This window comes from Polypterus senegalus, chromosome 1, assembly GCF_016835505.1.
Source record: "Polypterus senegalus isolate Bchr_013 chromosome 1, ASM1683550v1, whole genome shotgun sequence".
In the NCBI taxonomy this organism is placed as follows: Eukaryota; Metazoa; Chordata; class Cladistia; order Polypteriformes; family Polypteridae; genus Polypterus; species Polypterus senegalus.
In genome coordinates, this window is record NC_053154.1 from 110,168,401 (window position 1) to 110,186,697 (window position 18,297).

Genomic DNA, 18,297 nt, shown 5'->3' on the forward strand with positions numbered 1-18,297 from the left:
GTGAAAATCTGTCTTGATGACAGTGATTGGATGCATGTCATGTATTTTTATGTATCTAATTTTCTTTGAAATCTGTGGATGACAGTTTCAACAATCCACGTCCGTCAATGGATCTTACGATTTGTAAAAAATACACATGAAAAGGCGATTATTCTGACTCAAAATTATGAAAGGCAGTACAACCTAGGGAGAAGAAAATCTCGAGACAACACAGTGTCCTTTTTAGGATATTGTTTTATTTATTTTTTTTTTCCCAATTCCCCAGTTGTCGATTACCTGTATTGATTCATATAACCCATCATTTCCACATCTCATTCATCTCCTCAAAGTACTGAATCCACTAAGCTACTGACCAGTAGATGAAATCCTGCTGCCATAGCGGTTCACCCAGTTGTATACCATTTTAGTGGCATATTTAGTGGGTAATTTTAATCTCGAAAGAACTGCCTGATGTGAAATTTAATGCCAGTTGTGAACATCAAAAATGTGCTGGAAACTCTTTACAAAACTGAAACAGATGACGTATAACAAAGCAACACCCTAGTTAACAGAGTATGCATTTAAACGATTAAACCTAACTGATCAATGGGATTCTGAAGCTGCCTCGTTCGGTACTGCGAGGAGTGGTCTAGCTTGGAATTCATTTAAGACAATGGCAATAACACTAAATAAATTTAGCTCTGGATCAGAAGGTATTTAACTGAGAATTCTAGCCATTAAGAGCTTCTTGGTTGATCTTCCCTGTCAAGTTACTAAACCAACTTTAAACACCACTCCCTACGCCCAGTCTTAATGGATCTCTCAGCTGTAATCCATTCAAGGAGCCTGCGCTGGTTCACCGCAGTCAGTATATTTATTTTTAATTATTTGGCTGACAATTTTATCCAAGGTGACTTACAACATTTGAAATACAACTGGTTACATTTGCTTTGTTTTCCAATTATAGCACAAGTGGGTGAAGTGAATGGCTAATGACCACACAGTGTCAGTAGTGGGATTTGAGCCCACAAATTCAACCTTATTTATTATGTCACATTGCCATTGAAATACAGAAAATGAAGACGCATGGAAAAAAAAAAAAAATCACATCTTTCAAGTAAAAGTTTGTCTTCTACATTTTGTAAAGTGCCTTGTGCCAGAATATGTATGGCACTATTTAATAGAGAATGAGCAATCAAAATATTTTGGATAAATTAGCTCTTGGTAGTTTTGTAGGTTGCCTGCTGTAATGAGTGGTAAACAGAATTAAAAATGGTTAACAGTTTGTCTAATTTGCTTCTAGATATTCTCTCATGAAATTATGCAATAGATTTTCTACTAAAGGCACTATAATAATAATACATTTTATTTATATAGCACCCCGTCTCATGCTCAAAGTACTTACTATATAAAATACAATTTGAATTAAAGTATATTATTCAATGTATTTGTTCATTTCTGTTAACTGGTTGTGTAGAAACACTCTATTAGCAGCCAAATCATCCGCGCTTCAGAACTGGTCAACCACCTGCTGCTAAGAGTGATCAGGCCCGGCCAGTACTTGGATGGGGGATCATGTACGAAAGCTAGGGTCACTGCTGGAAGAGGTGTTAGTGATGCCGCTAGGGGGTGCTTACCCTGTGATCTGTGTGTGGATCCCAATGCCCCAGTGCAGTAATGGAGACACTGTGCTTTACATTTGGCACAGTCCTTTGGACAAGTTTCATAATCGACATCCTGACTCTCTGTGGTCATAAAAGATGCCTGGGCATCATTCAAAAAGAATAGGGTTTCCAACAATGTCCTGGCTACACTGGCCATTGTCTATTCTGGCCCCCTAATCATCCCTTGTCTCTACTTTGCTCTCTTTAATCCCTTCATCATCCAGTAGACAATGTGTGGTGAATGTATTAGTGGATTAATGGCTGCTGTTGCTGTATCATCCAAGTGGTGCTGCACACTTGCGGTAGTTGAAATGATTACCCTATCTATATAAAACGCTTTGAGAAGCAAGGAAAGTGCCATATAAATGCAATTAATAATAATTATTATTATTAATAAATAATGCAAAAGAGTGCTCTTTTGGTTGACATTCATTAATCACCATAATAATGCACCAAAATAATGATATTGCATGGACTGTGAAAGGTGCTATAAAAAATAAAGGCCTTTTAAAATAATTTGATTGAATTTTTCTTTTTGGAAAAAAACATGATGTTGCTTACTGTGAAAAGCATTATATAAAACAGAGTTTGAGTAATTTGGTTTCTAGTGCATTTGCAACCATCTGTCTTTTCCTCTTAAAATTATCATTTATGCCGTGTGTTTATTACTCTCTACTTTAAATAAACAAAATGCATATAAAAAAACCAAAAACATCTAAATAAAGGACTCCAACTCTTTATTCATCTGTTTTTAAAAAATAACAGACTCAATGGCTGTCGTACATTTTTTTTTTTTTACACTTCATGAACGAGAGCCTTGGTGTAAATGAAATTATGGACCTGTACAAAAAATAATAAAATAATAAAATACATGTATCGCTTTCTGTAAAAAGAACCAAACATTTTTTTCTTCATTCTGTACCATTACTCAAATGCAAAGACAAGTGTTGTCAAAGAATAAATAAACTTTTTGCTTTTGAATTCCACAAAACAATATAACAAAAGAATGTACATTACATGATATCAAATATTATTCATTATTGGCTTCTCTGGAGATTGTGTATTAAACACTGCATAAATATTAATGGTTCCAGTAAAAATAATCAGTAATTCAAAAATCTATTCTGTACACACTACTTTACAAACGTATTTCTCATGGAAACTGCTCTAACGCACCCTCATCACTTGCAGCCTTTTCCCAACATCCCTCGGGATGTGAAGTAGGGGGTACTCCATCCAATGAGGAATCCTGACAAGTCCCAGTTTTAGTAGACAATGTGCTGAAGACCTTTGAGTTTCTGTGGCCTTCAGTGTGTGTACTGCAAAAACAAAGTGGGAAGCCCGTCGAAAACAGAATCAGTATAAGATGCACTCTTTGAGTGCAAACTGTTCTGAGGTTAAAGGGACAGTCAAAGAAGAGTTACTGACTGGACAGCAGATCAGAGAAGTGACCAACCCACTAAATGCAGTCTGTTAGAGCAGGTGTTCATTCCCGTACCTATCAGTTACCTGACATAAACTCACCATTCACATATTTTAGAGATTCTTGAAAAAAATCAAATCGAGAAAGACAATTTTAACAGTTAACATTTCATCTGACCTCCGAGGTCAAGATGCTGGGTGTGGCTACCACCACTAATTTCCTAGGGAGTTTTCTTTTTCAAAATAGGTGTACTTCACCTAAATGTTGGGTGTACCTTCTCTCCGTATGCCTATGGTGTGCGTGAAAAGTGTACAGGATGCCCTAGAGCTCACCTTCTCATCTTATAATAAGGACGGTACTTTGCGATTTCAGTGCCAAGCTATCCAGTCAGCAGGGGTTTGAACGTGCAGGCCACAAGCAGATGGATGGCTTTGACCTTTGTGATGTCCAACAAATGTTCTTTCACAAAGGGTACCCGGCTGCTTCCCACATGTTTCAAGCTTCTCTTTCTGTCTATAAAGAGTTTTTTTTTTTTGTTTTATTACATTCCATAAGCCAAGTTAATCCAACTCCACCACAGGGAAAACGGCAAAGGACTTGAAGCCAGGCGGTAAGACTTTTCTGAATGTCCTGAGGAAATGCTTTTCATTCTAGAAACGTGCTGGAGCTTCTGTTCCAAATAAGAAAAATAAAAAAAATCAATCGTGTTTTAAAGTTCTGTGAAACACAACGTATGGCAGCAAAGCAGAAATAAACATTTACAAATAATGTTCATGGTTGGTTCACCAAAACACAACGACAAGCTGACGAGAATGCTGTCCCTGCTTCCACCATTAAGCTGTAGGTTCACCCAGCGCTGTGGCCCTTGAAGGAGAAACCTCCATTTGCTTGCCCATCAGGCAGAGAGATTAAAAAAAAATCCTCGTAATTCAAAGGGCCAAGGTGAAGAGTTAAAAGTGCCATATCCTTTCTTTTGATATTCAATTTAAAGTGCATGGATGAGGTAAACTAATTTTTTTTCTTTTTAATATTATTATTTTCTTGAGAGAGTTTTGAGTTTTTTCAGCAGCAGTTCAAACAGGAACCATCCGGCCTTGCATCTGTTGCATTTGGCTCCTCATTCCTTGAACGCTATTCAGAATCATGCTCTGTTGTGTTGCCGCCGTGATTCCAATTCTGGCCAGGTCACTAAAGAGTAAAAGAAAAAAAAAATAGCAGTTAAAACTCTGTGAAGGATTCTACCTCACCCCATCCACTGCTTTCAAGTACAACTTCATACTGACTGAAATAATAAACAGGTCTAAATGACATTTGTAAGCAGGGCTAACACCAGACTAAACAGGGACTGCAATACTTACTCTTGGTTCATTAGCACCACAGCCTCTAGACTAGTGTACCCGGCTGCCGTGAAGTTGTCTTGATACCTTTCCATGCTGATAGCCTGCAGCCATTCTGCCACAGTGCCTACTGAAGAAAATTCAGGACTGCTGGGGTCGAGAAGAGTTGTGTTCGGCCTGCAAAGAGAATAATAACAAAACAATAAAACACCAAATTTCACCACATCAGCATTAGCCCGATAATCAACTTCACTGACTCACTACTATAGCCACTTTTCAAATCTGTTTATTCCAGTGTAGAGTCATGCATCTGTTCAGGCATCACCAGGCTCAAGGCAGAGATACATTTACACAACCTTGCACTTCACACAGCAAGAACACAGAGTCACCAGTCAATCTGGCCTTCTTGCCTTTAGAATGTGGAGAAAATTGGAGCTCCTGGTAGAATCCTGCACATGCAAACTTTAAAGAGACCAGTAACCAGACCGGAACCTGAATTCACATATGTATTGTTGTGAAGCTATAGCACTAACTATGTTGCAAGAATGCCAACCCAATTTACTACAGTATTAGTAATATATAATCCCTTCTGCTACCAGCTGATCTTTAAATGCTTTCCAAAATTTTTGGACTTCCCTTTTATGTTCCCCTCTATTCCATTATAACAAATAATTATGATATAGACCTGGTATTTACATAAAGATTGGTGTTTATGAGGGGAAATTAGTCACCTGGTGTTTTCCATCAGCGACTTCTGTCTAAAGGCGTCTAGCTTGTATCTAATCCCCTGAAACAACGGAAAGCAACTGCTCCAATGTTTTGGCTTCAATGCTGGCCTGATAGCTTCTGTTTATTGTCAGGAGTCTTTTATTTACATTGAAGTCAAGTCTCAGAGGCTGGCTTGGAACCAGACCTTCCTTGGATCCGGTTTCTATTTCTGAACACTAGCTGGTCTTTTTTCAAGTTACATCAATCTGTATACTTTTTATTTTACTCATGACTTGTCTTGCATGTAATTGCAATAGCTAGCTACTGACTGAATAACAAAACAATGGGCAGTTGTTACCTGGGATATACAGTAGTAATGTTAACACAGACAGACACACAGACAGATAGATAGACTTATTTTGTCCCCAAGTGAAAATTTGGCCTTTTACAGAAGCTCATTAAATAAATATACACACACAATATGGTATAAATACACATAACAGAGACAAAATGGAAGAAAATTAAAAAAGAAAGGAAAATGTCTGACTTGGCAGTCACGGTGAGGCATTACACAGGTATATTGCTGTTCATATAAAGGAGTCCCAGTAGTTTCCTGACACACCTATGCTGAATAATTCATTGGCTGAAAGTACTCGGTATTAGTATATCAGAAAGAGGATGTGCAGCTTGTTTGTAGTTACACTCAGTTTTTTTCTTTTATTCACACCTTCACTACTACCTCCAGGGAGTCCAGAGAACATCCCACAGCTGAGCCTGCCCTTTCAAATAGCTTGTTGATTCGGTAGGCCTCTTTTGAGGCGATGTTATCAGCCCAGTATTGAACTAGTAAATTATTTCTGCAATTATATAAAATTCCAAAGGGCAGGCAAAGATTCCAAATAGTTACCCATCCTCCCAATGTTTCAATTTGCTATCTCCACTCCAGGGTCATGAGCAGGATGTGCCCATCCCAGAAGAAATGGGGGGCAAAGCAGTAACTAGGTTAAATTGTTCCAAGTGAACCTAATATGTACATGCTTGCGATGTGACTGGAAAGCAGTCTCATGGACAGAACATTCTCACCACACACTGAACCTAGGAACCTACAGCTGTGAGGCAATGGTACTAAATACTCGGCCAATGTGCTGTCTGCTAAACATCCAAGTTGCTACTAAATGCAAACTGCTAAAATATCTTCAACAGCAATTCCAAGTTAAATTGCATTGTAAGCACTAATTTATTAAAAAAAATACATATACTGTAACTATATAAAAAATATAGTAGTACATAAAAAAATAAAAAGACTTCTTTGATCTATAATGAGGGTAGGGTAATGTCATCACTAAGACATTTCAATTTGAAGTCTGAAGGTTTAAGGTGCTACATTTGAGTGATCTGCTTGTCCTTCAAGTTAACAAAAAGGAATTTAAACAACAGTAACACCTCTTGATCTTGTAAGTTGCCTTCAATAAAGCTAACAGCTAAATACACAATAGTAAAAAGATATCAAAAGAAAAACATCTTTAGAAAACCTTTAGAGAAGAAAAACCCACTATATACAGTAGATCCTTTTTTGGGATTACAGAGACAGAGAGAAGCAGCCTGTCTAAATAAGACGTACAGTTAACAACATTGTCCTCAAATGAAACAAAACCCACTTCACTGTGGAACTCCAGAACTAGCACTGCCTACACTGATTCAGTTATTAAAGTGCTTAAGATATGATTTTGTATCTTCGCCTTCATGTTCATGTTGTTACTGTGGTACGTAGGTCCTTGCCTTGTACAAGAATACTATAAGGATAGCATTCAGTCCCTCAAATATAAATCTGGATTAAATACGTTCAGTAATTTGGTTGGATTGATGAAATGTATTAAAAAAAAACTATTAAGTAGTCACACCCTGCGGTTGGCTGGCGCCCTGCCCGGGGTTTGTTTCCTGCCTTGCACCCTTTGTTGGCTGGGATTGGCTCTAGCAGACCCCCGTGACCCTATAGTTAGGATATAGCGGGTTGGATAATGGATGGATGGATGGATTAAGTAGATACTATGGCAACATATCAGACAGCCCAGCACAGATTTTACTGTAGAATGCCCAGGAGGGTTGGAGAGCCAGTTGGCCAAGACCTCCTGGATTATAAATTTGTCTGACTTTGTCTTCTGCATATGATGGAGAAAGCATGTTCAAATAATGGATAAATGATTGATTAGCAGTACCCACTAAAAGGCCCAGAACTGGGCAAATACTGGATACATAAATCAGCTTTAAAAAGTGCAAACTATTTATTTTCAATGGTTTTGTGATTGTACACTGCTGACTTTCCTTTAGCCCATCATTGCTTTGTCTCCATTACCTCAGCACTCATTGGTTTGGACCAGAAGACAGAATGTTCTCAATCAGAATTGATAAATTACTGTTTTTATTATTGTGACTGTATCTAAGAGTGATAGTCTGGCAGCTATTGCTCTTTTTATGGTCTATCTCCTGTTGACTCTATTGGCTAAAGAATTTTGAAAAGGGATCGATAGCTTAGATTCTCATTATTAGGAGTGGTTATTATATTAATTAATTAACTCTTATTTGAAAATTGTTTAAAAACAGATATATTCTAGTTGAATATCTAAGAATTAAAATAAGTGTGCCATATTTAAAAATAATTACAATGGAAATTGAGGCAAACAGGCTGATTTATGGAGCCTTAAAGCATCTTATGTTTTTTTCTTTTTATTCTCACTAAATGTCCCAATTACTTTCATTGATCAGATTTTTTCCCCAGCCTTTTTTTCTGGCAGGCTTACAAAAGTAAACCATTTCTCAAACTGATCAAGTATTCCTTGATCTGATATGAATTTATTTTTTTTAATGTCAGGCATTCTGTCACAAGGGCGCGTTTTTTATGTATGTTTACAATGATTATTTCTCATACAACAAGTAATTTATTTTTCCAACATAACAAACATAAATCCAGTATCTGACTAGAGTGGTCTTTACATTTACATCAATAAAATGCAATTTATTTAATTAACTGAATAGAAAAGTCCAAGAGCAGATAGCCTCAGCAAAACCTGTGTACTGCCTGGGCATTGGTAAGGAATCAATGCAATGTTTTCTCTGGTCAAGTTAACTGCGGCTTTCAGACACTATAACTTACTTAATCTCACAAATAATGTCTCAGCTACAGATCTGTTGATGCCTGTTTTATTGATGGGGTCTGATCTGGCTCAACAGTTCTTAGTTACAATGTAAAAGTACTTTACAACACATAATGTATCACTCCATTAAATATTTAGAATAAGTACAGTTCACAGGGCAGTGGGAGCATCTGACAGGGTCAAGCTATGTGACTTTCTCTTTAACGATTTAACAAACTCAATGCATATTTAGTAATCTAAAATTCCTGTTCTGTTATAAAGACACTAAAAAAAATTGGTACTTTCCTGGATCCATTTGTGCTGCAAACAGTCAAAACCAAGTTGTATAGAAGTACAACTGACATTAGTGTCTGGTTATTACAATTAAAATTAACCCTACAGTGTAAAGCACTAGACCTCAAACCTTACAATTACCAGATCATATCACACTGTCAGATATAAAAAATATATTTAAAATTTGTATTATAGTTCAGCAAATTTCTAATGTGTTGTGAATTTACATTTTCTACTATAATGCACGGGCGGCACGGTGGCGCAGTGGTAGCTTGGAGAGGTAGTTAGGAGACCCGGGTTCGCTTCCCGTGTCCTCCCTACGTGGAGTTTGCATGTTCTCCCCGTGTCTGCGTGGGTTTCCTCTGGGCACTCCTGTTTCCTCCCACAGTCCAAAGACATGCAGGTTAGGTGGATTGGTGATTCTAAATTGGCCCTAGTGTGTGCTTGGTGTGTGGGTGTGTTTGTGTGTGTCCTGCGGTGGGTTGGCACCCTGCCCAGGATTGGTTCCTGCCTTGTGCCCTGTGTTGGCTGGGATTGGCTCCAGCAGACACCCATGACCCTGTGTTCAGATTCAGCGGGTTGGAAACTGGATGGATGGACTATAATGCACTACATCGATTGTTTCAATGTATAAGAAAATTACTTTTTTTTAAATAAAATATAGCCATAAAGTTTTGTTTACATAACAACATTTTATATAAAAAACTATGTTTTAACAGTATTTATTTAACTTCTTTCAAACTTGCAGGGAAGGTTTGGGGGTTGGGTTGACACTCCGTAAAGAAAAAACCTGTGTTCCAGTGTGGTGCTGAGGTGTCACCCACTGCACTCAGGTCCCAATCCAGGTTGTTTGTTGTGTGGTGGGTGTGGCAATGCGCTATCAGCGCATGCTCATAACCTCTCTTCCAAATACTAACTGAGCAACATAATGATCTGTAGTTATTGCTGCTTCAGGGATCAACGTTCAGTTCTCTTTGGAGTCTGCATATTGTTCCCATGGCTCTCCTCTGGGTAATCCTGTTTCCTTCCACATTTCAAAGATATTTCTGCTGGCTTAAATGGTCACTCTAAATTGTAATCATATGAGTGAAAGTATGTGTATGCTTGTCTGCATGTGAGGATGCTTGACTATACCTTGTGGTAAAATCCATGTGGGCTCCCAGTTTTGTTCTAATGCCCCAAAACCCTATACAAGGAATAGATTGTTTCAGAAAATAAAGAGGTGATACAAAAATAAATAAATAAATAAATAAACTATAACAAAGTTCTTGGAGGGTTTTCAAAAAGCATTCTTGAACTAGTAGCTTCCCCTTTTAGGAATCATATCTAAAACTGGGTGCAACTTTGCAATCTGGTAAGTAATGCAACAGATTTTATAAACAGAGCAATTTAGAAACATTGTCACATCTCATCCACACTCTAATACATCACAGTTAGCACACTGTCCTGATAGTGACCTTGTGTTCTCGGCACCCGTCCTCTTCAGGCTATTAGGGTTGCGGATCAGTTTGTCCAGCATGTTGACAATTTGCCCAAACTTAGGTCTATCACTTCGCTCCTTCTGCCAGCAATCCAACATCAGTTGATGTAAAGCCACGGGGCAGTCCATGGGGGGAGGGAGACGGTAGCCTTCCTCTATTGCTTTAATTACCTGTGGGCAAAATAAATAAACAGCCTCAGACACATATTCTCAGTACAACAGTTAGCAATGTGCACTGCATTAAAAATTAGACATTGAAAGCAACTCTCATTACAAGTGGTATTATTAACAGAACATCTGATGTATGCTTCCTTCTTGGCAGCACAAAAACAAAACTCTTGATAAATCCTGCAGTGCTTTTTAATTTCCTAATTTGTGAAGAGGCAAGAAAAAGGGCTAAAACAACGAAAATTTTACTTAACAACCAATAATCAAGCACACACGTCTCTTTTTCTCTTCCATTCAAATATACTGAACAAGTGTTAATAAACAGTCACAGGCATTAAAACTTAAAAATATTATTGTGGCTTTCTGTTCATGTTTCCTCATTATTACCTGTGCCTTTATGCATATGTTTTAAGTTTTCTTTAATTGTCACTTCTACAGTATGTAGTACTAAGCCTCTCATTCATTTTCTTATTAGCTTTACCCTAACATTTCCTTTCACCCTCAAAATCTTTCCTAATTATTATTTTTCCAAAAATATAGTCACCAGTATCATACTAGCCTGTTCTAGCTATATAACCTGTTTAAACATGCATCCACTTAAAGATATCAAATGGTAGAATTTATAAAGAATACTTGATTGAATGAATCATTGTTATTTATAGTAGTTTACACAATGAACATCACAAAGCAAACACAAGCACAACATAGTGAGGTATATTATACAATCATTCAAACACTTCCACAAAACCCTTCACTGACTAGCTGTAAATTTCATATTTCTTTAATAATTCTCCTGTTTTTGTACTTCTTCCCTCATGACTACTCCTTTTCACTCTTAGCTACAAGACTAAGGCTCCATAGTAGTGCAGTAAATGTGTGCTTAGTGTATGCTGGGACTAGCAAACTATATTAAACAAGGACCATTCATAACATTGAGCAAATCATTAGCATCCAGGCAAGTCAAATGGCAATATTTTTCTAAGAAAGTAGGCACAACAAAGAACACAAAAAGGCTACCAAAAAAGCTGCATTACTACTATATACATTTACTGTATGTAAATGTGTATTCTGATGTAAGTATTTCAATATAAACAAAATTAAACAGAAAGCTAGAAAGATCTATGACCCAGAGTTTATGGCGCTCTCTTTTAGAGAACTTGTAGTTTTAGAATGGGTGGGTGGAAATAAATGGAAAAAAAATGGGTGTGATTTTTTTTTTATTTGTTTGAATGAGGTTTGGTGGATAGAGCAGGCTTGTGAAGAGAATGTTGTGTAGTATACTGTAACCTGAAGGGTGCTGGGTGAGCCTTTGGCAGATGTGTGAAGGGCACAGTGGCAGGATTGGGTATTTACAGAGAGTTTTGTGTTGTACGTTAATAAGTGGTGAATGAATCTGTATGTAAGCATGTATAGGCAGGTGTGGCTGGATGAAGTAGAGCTGGAGGTAGAGTGAGAGGGAAGAAGCTGTCAGTGGTGGGTTAGCCTTTGGTGGATATTTATAGATCCTAGGGACTTGCTGATATGGCATCAGGTACTGTAAGTGTAGAGGGTTTTCTGGAAAGAATGTTATGGGGATGGTGAAAACAACCACATCTCTACAACTCATTTTTTTGTTTTGCAATCCCATCTTGTAAACCCATTAAACTTATAAAAAGGTGGTCATCAAGAGGGTAAAAAAAAACTTCAATATCTAATGTTAATGGATAAGATCATGAACTTTAAATCTCAATATGTGAGCCTGAGCAAATTCCCTAATCTGCCTGTAATACAAATTTAAAGAAAGAAATAAAGAAAAAAAATTCTACCATTACTGTACCTTGTAAAACAATGTCAACCAGTCATAATAATAATAAGTACAGAAAACACATTGTGTAGAATCCATCATACCATAAAGCAGCAACAAACTTACGTCTTGATTGGACATATCCCAGTACGGCCTCTCCCCATAGGACATCACCTCCCACATCACAATTCCATAACTCCAAACGTCACTCGAGGAAGTAAATTTACGATAGGCAATGGCTTCAGGTGCAGTCCATCGAATTGGAATTTTGCCACCCTACAATTTAAACATGTGTTACCAGAAATGATTGTGTCTCAAAGAACTACATAAAAATGTGCACCAGAAATATTAAAATTAGCAAAAATAAGCAAATAGCAAAATTACTTAGAGTAATTAAAAATATACATTCATACATTTATATGTCCATGTATCCATCATTAAACCCTCTTAAACAAGCTGGAGACTGTAGGAGGCCGGAGCTAATCCTGAAAGCATCAGGCATAATGCAGGAACTAGCCATCGATTGAGTGGCAATTCATAAAAGCACATTCACAAAATTACCCACACTCACTCACATGAGTCATCAATTTACCTAAGACACTGTAAACATTTATAGTAATTTAATCTTTTCAGAAAAGCAATTTATAGTCCTAAAATAAGATGCGGTCACTGAAGGAAGGCCGAAAGCAAGTAAAAAAAACACTCAAGGGGCATATTTCAGTAATTTCCTGTTGCTGAATTTTTCAGTCAATGAATCTGTTATGGTTTACACAGAATGAGTACTAATATTTTACAGCTCTGGAGACAGTTTCCATTATTAATGCAGTTACAACTCGTTTAGAGTTTACCTGTTCTCCTTGTGTTCACAATGATTTTTTTCTGGCAGTCAAGTGTTCTCTCATATCTCAAAGAAATTCATACTAGATTAACTGGACGTTCTAAATTGGCCTGGTGTCAGTGTAGGTGTGTACATGTGAATGTGGTCTGTGCTGGCAGCTGCCTATTGTTGTCTTTATTGTAAAAGATGCCAGTATTCAATATTGGAAATAGCTGGTTCAAAAAATGGATTGATGGATCTATGATTTTATAAAGTGCCATGAGGACAACATAATTATATAATGAAAAACACAATAAAAATCTTAACAACTGTCAGGATTATAGGGTAGATGTAAACATAATTAATCAAAAATAACTGCAATTCATAATTCATTTTCTAATAAAACTTGTACTTGGGCATGGTTGTAAGGATTCAGAATCTCAGGAGCAGTAACAGGATGTAGATGGTGCCCCTTACTTTCTCAAATCAATTGAGAGATTGCAGCTAACCAGACAGTATTTATGGAGTGTGATGGTAATCCCGAATAAAATAAATGGAGACCATGCAGACTTCACAGGCAGCTAGGATCTAGCCAATGCAGGTGATACAAGATGGAAATATTATTCATTGTGCTGTTTTGCCACTACAAACTAATTACAACAGGAGATAAATTGATGTAAAATATTAAGGGGGTTTGAGAGGAGCTGTCAAAACCCCTAAACTTTGTGAACAAACTGTCAATTGTGAAAAAGAGCTGACTGATCGTACAGGATGACTGGCAGCACAGTAAAGCTGGCATGAGCACTATAATGTAAGTTAGGTGTGAGCTCAGGAACAATGCAGTGGTCACTTGCCACATTGATAATTGTGTTGCCTTTGGTTTGCACCACGTTGTTCTTTAGCCACTTTTTAGCTTTCTCGGAGCCCAGTGACATCACCAGCTTTATGCCTCGCTGATCTATGACACTTTCTATTCACCTCAAGGGAATGTCTTGCCAGCCACAGGACACATAGCCATCCACCCTCCTACTCCTCTGGACCCCAGCTCCAGTCAACTGGACGCTGCACGTGGATTTGAAAGATTAAAATGCTCTACCCTTGTTTGAAAAGGGCTCTTGAATGTATTATAAAAGATATTTGGCATAGATTTCTAAACATTTTAAGATCACTAGATGTATGTGTAGATGCGTGCATTGCTCTCATTTAGCTCACTTCACTTTAAAGCTAGATTTATTGAGAGTTGGCTCACACCTCTGTTTATATTGCCTAAGATTTATTCTGCTGGGTACATCTCATATCACAGATGCACCCATTCTACTGTAGCTCCATTTTCCACTGCCAGCTCAGTTTCAGTATTTCGTTGCTTCTGCAGAGCATTAATATTTTTCAGTTTAGTGAGCTGTAGCTGTGAAATGTTCACAAAGACGATGTTTACGTGAATTGCCAACTTGCTGTCGCCTCTTTCTTTTTGGCAGGGAGGTAGTAGAAGAGTACATTTCTTGTATATGAAAGCCAGTTTTGCTCATCTCACCCAAGTTGGTCCTTTTTTTTTTTTTACTGTGTTACGCCTCTCATATTTGACATTCAGTGTGAATAATAGCTCACATCACAAGTCTGTATTTGTTTGGTTACAGCAGAATGTCTGTTTTTGTACACTTTGATGCACTGCTTGTGAATCTGAATCCACAAAGCATATAATTAAATCTGCTTTGCCCAAGATGTTTGGTAATAGTCACAGCATTACCTATTGGTACCACCAGGAATCCATCCATTTTCTCTATTCAAACTCTTAGGTTGCCCCAGGAGCAGTCAGACCAAAGTGGGTGCCTAACAACTGTAGTATACACACTCAACCACAACAGACCTATATAGAATGAAACAGCGATCTTTGGAATCAAACACAAGGAGGGCAAGCAAACTACACACAGATGTCCCAGCTCACCTTGCTCATATATAAAACCTTTTTCATATATGCATAAGATCACAGTCTATCTGAGAAGCACTGGAAGCAAATCAGAAAATAACACTGAGCAGGGTACAAGTCTATGGGAATGCACATACAACTCCACACATTCATATTTATTTGGAACAATTTAGACTTGTCAATTCACCGACTACACGTATCTTTGGGGATGTCCCTGGTGGAAAACCAATGATGACATGGGGAGAACATGCAAAAACCACGAGGAAAATGACTGGGTGGAGAATTTGAGCCCAGAACAATAAGATCTATTGCTAATCACTATGTGACCATGTTGTCCTCTGCCCGTGAGCCTAATACTTAATGACATTAGTGCATAAAAAATGAACAAAATAAGGGTAGTGCTATATTAACTAAAACAGAAAGAGGATGTCATCAAGTCAGAAAGAAAAGACAATATATAATTGCCAGCTGTTACTTACTGAAATTACTTAAGTTTTAAGGTTGCAGGGATCTGGAGCCTATCCATGGAACAGAATATAACCCTGGACAGGCCACCATTCCTTCACCTAGTCATGTCAATCTTATAAGTGCTAAATCAATGTAACCTTGATGTCTTTGGAATTCAGCAAGAAAACTGGAGGGCTTAGAGTAAAACCAGAATTTAAAAAAACAATATACCACTTTATTTAAATGATTAGCAGCATCTGTGGCACCAATTTGTTACTCAAACCAACTGACTTGGCTTACAGTACAGCATAAGACTATGTAGCAATTCCAGAAAAATGTACATTGTAGAAAACAAAGAGTGAGACAATGACTTACCCGAGTGGTATATGCTGCTTCTGGATCATCCTCTAGCACTCTGGACATCCCAAAATCAGAAACTTTGCAAACTAAGTTACTGTTAACAAGAATATTTCTAGCAGCAAGATCCCGGTGGACATAGCTCATGTCTGAGAGATACTTCATTCCTGATGCAATTCCACGTAGGATTCCAACGAGCTGGATGACAGTGAACCTTCCATCATTTTTCTAAAAAAGAAATGAAACACATGTAGGTCACAGAACACCAACCCTTATTTTGTATCCTCATGCAAAATGTTCAGTGCCACCTCGAACAAAGGGTAGAGCCAAAGACAAAGTTGATATTTTTATTCCCATCATTGTTCTCCTTCTTTTAACTTAATTACATGAAGCAATGTTTTTACGTATGACTAACTAATGAACACCGTATGAAAAGACGAGTGTCAATTTTCAGCTTTTAGGCACATGGTTGCAACAAACTCTGAACTGGACCCCAGACTATTTTATTTATTTATATTATATATATATATATATATATATATATATATATATATATATATATATATATATATATATGTGGCCCCGCCGGGCTGGAGCCCGCGGACGCCAGGAGGACATGAGGAGGGCTTGTGCCTCCTCCAGACCGCGAGGGCGTCCGTCCTGGTTCTATTGGGAGCCACGGGTCGAGGGCATGGAAGCCCTACCCTGTAGGGGCCGTGGTTGCCGCCAGGCGGCGCCGATGCCGGTTGATCCCATGCAGTCGCCGCCGGAGCTGGAGCCCGGCCGGGACGCCTTGGAGGACGAGAGGAGGGCTTGTGCCTCCTCCACACCGCGAGGGGGCGTCCGTCCTGGTTCTGTTGGGGGCCACGGGTTGAGGGCATGGAAGCCCTTCCCTGTAGGGGCCCGTGGTCACCGCCAGGCGGCGCTCCGATGCCGGTTTATCCCGCACGGTCCGCGGCTGGGGCTGGAGCCCGGCCGGGACGCCTTGGAGGACAAGAGGAGGGCGAGTGCCTCCTCCAGACAGAGTGGGGGCGTCCGTCCTGGGTACGCAGGGGCCTCGGGTACAGGGCATGGAAGCCCAGCCCCTAGGGACCCGTGGCCACCGCCAGGCGGCGCCCCTGTGCCTAATTATCCCGGGAGCCCGGCACTTCCGCCACACCAGGAAGTGCCGGGGAAGACTTTATGTGGCGCCCGGAGAGCTGCCAGGAAGGCAGCCAGCACTTCCGCCACGCTGGGCGTGGCAAGGAACAGGTGCCGGAAACACCTGGGGCTCATCCGGGAGCCTTATTTAAGGGGCCGCCTCCCTCCAGTCGGTGGTGGAAGTCGGGAGGCAGAAGGACTGAGCTGGAGAGCGGACAGGAGGCGGCCAGGAAGAAAGGCACAGAGACTGTGGGCCCTGGACTTTGGGGGATTCGGTGCAAGAGGCACTGGGGTTCGTGAGTGCACGTGACTTTGTATATTTGATAATATTGTAAATAAACGGTGTGTGGGGAGCAAAATATGATGTCCGTCTGTCTGTGCCGGGGCCAGCGTTCACAATATATATATATATACAGTATATATATATATATAAGCCTAAAGATGCAACGATTTTATGACGTTTTTTCTCACACTTAAATCGGGCTTATTGTAAAACCTACATATATATGTTTGGTATCATTCTTTTCAGAATTTATTGAATTTTAATGTAATGTTGTTAGATTTTCAGATTCTTATTCCGTTTTTTTTAAATTCTAAACTAAAAAATATCAAGTACTCACGTCCCGCAAGATGAGACTTTGTGCCAAAAGATGTAACCACGCCCGGGGCCGGAAATAAAAGACAAAGAGTAGGACAGCTACTGTACAAGCTTTTAAATGTTCGAAGTGTCATGCGAGATGCAGATCACATGGCACGGCAACAGCAGCAAGCTAGCAGCTGATCGAGCAAAGAGGAGGTAAAAAAAAAACTATTTGTTTCCCATTGCTTCACCATTTAAGAGAGGGTTTCGGAGGAGCGACCGCATATCCTTGGGGCGCGTTCAGCCCCCCTCTTCACAACACGATTGGCAGAGATGAGAACTGGCTGGCGCACTGTGCAGGCCGGGGGAGTTGGCGAGCAAAGCGAGCAGGGGGAACCCCCTAGTATATATTATATATATACTTTATATATACAACATATATAAATGTATAGGTCACTATTAGTATCTGCTTGTGTCTGTTTTTCTAAAGGTAACTTTTCCTTCTAAATCCCAAAAATGTGTAGGTATGGTCAATTGCTGACCAAATAGCATTGTATGAGTGAGTCTGCCAAGAATGGTTTGGCATTTGATGATGTTGCACTGCCTATTGACCCTTAATTATACTAAGAGATTCTAAAAAAACTGATATATATTTTACATTTTATGCATTCATTTTTCCTCAATCCATTCATTCACTCAACTCAATCCAATTTTTGAGTTCCATTGAACCAGAGTCTATCCAGGAACATACTTCACAAGATGCAAAGCAGGGCACACTAAAGTACAGAGAGTGTTGAAAATCTACATAACCTGCAAGGCTTTGGGATGTTTGAAAAAACCAATTACTTAGTGAAAACCAGCATTTTGTATGGGGAGAACATGCTAACTCCACAAAGACAGTGCTTGTGCTAAAAAGATATGTAGCTGAAAGGCAGGAAGAGTTCTTCATGCTGGATTTGTTCCAAGCCAAACAAAAAAACCTTCTAACACCATGCCTCACATGTTCCCTTCAATAGTTTTTTGAACTACTGTATATTACAATCCTCTTTGTACTTTCTGGTACCC

At 39.0% G+C, this 18,297-nt stretch overlaps 1 protein-coding gene across 1 annotated transcript in view; it reads right to left on the minus strand.

Moving 5' to 3' along the window:
* Positions 1 to 985: 985 nt before the first annotated feature.
* epha4l (eph receptor A4, like) overlaps positions 986 to 18,297 on the minus strand; it is a 95,342-nt gene continuing 78,030 nt past the window's right edge. The window contains exons 13-17 of the mRNA XM_039755851.1: positions 15,531 to 15,740; positions 12,094 to 12,243; positions 9,994 to 10,187; positions 4,425 to 4,580; positions 986 to 4,254 (exon numbers count right to left, since the gene is read on the minus strand). Of these exons, the coding sequence (XP_039611785.1) occupies positions 4,140 to 4,254; positions 4,425 to 4,580; positions 9,994 to 10,187; positions 12,094 to 12,243; positions 15,531 to 15,740 (825 nt within the window). The 3' untranslated portion in view covers positions 986 to 4,139. The remainder of the gene's footprint in view (positions 4,255 to 4,424; positions 4,581 to 9,993; positions 10,188 to 12,093; positions 12,244 to 15,530; positions 15,741 to 18,297) is intronic.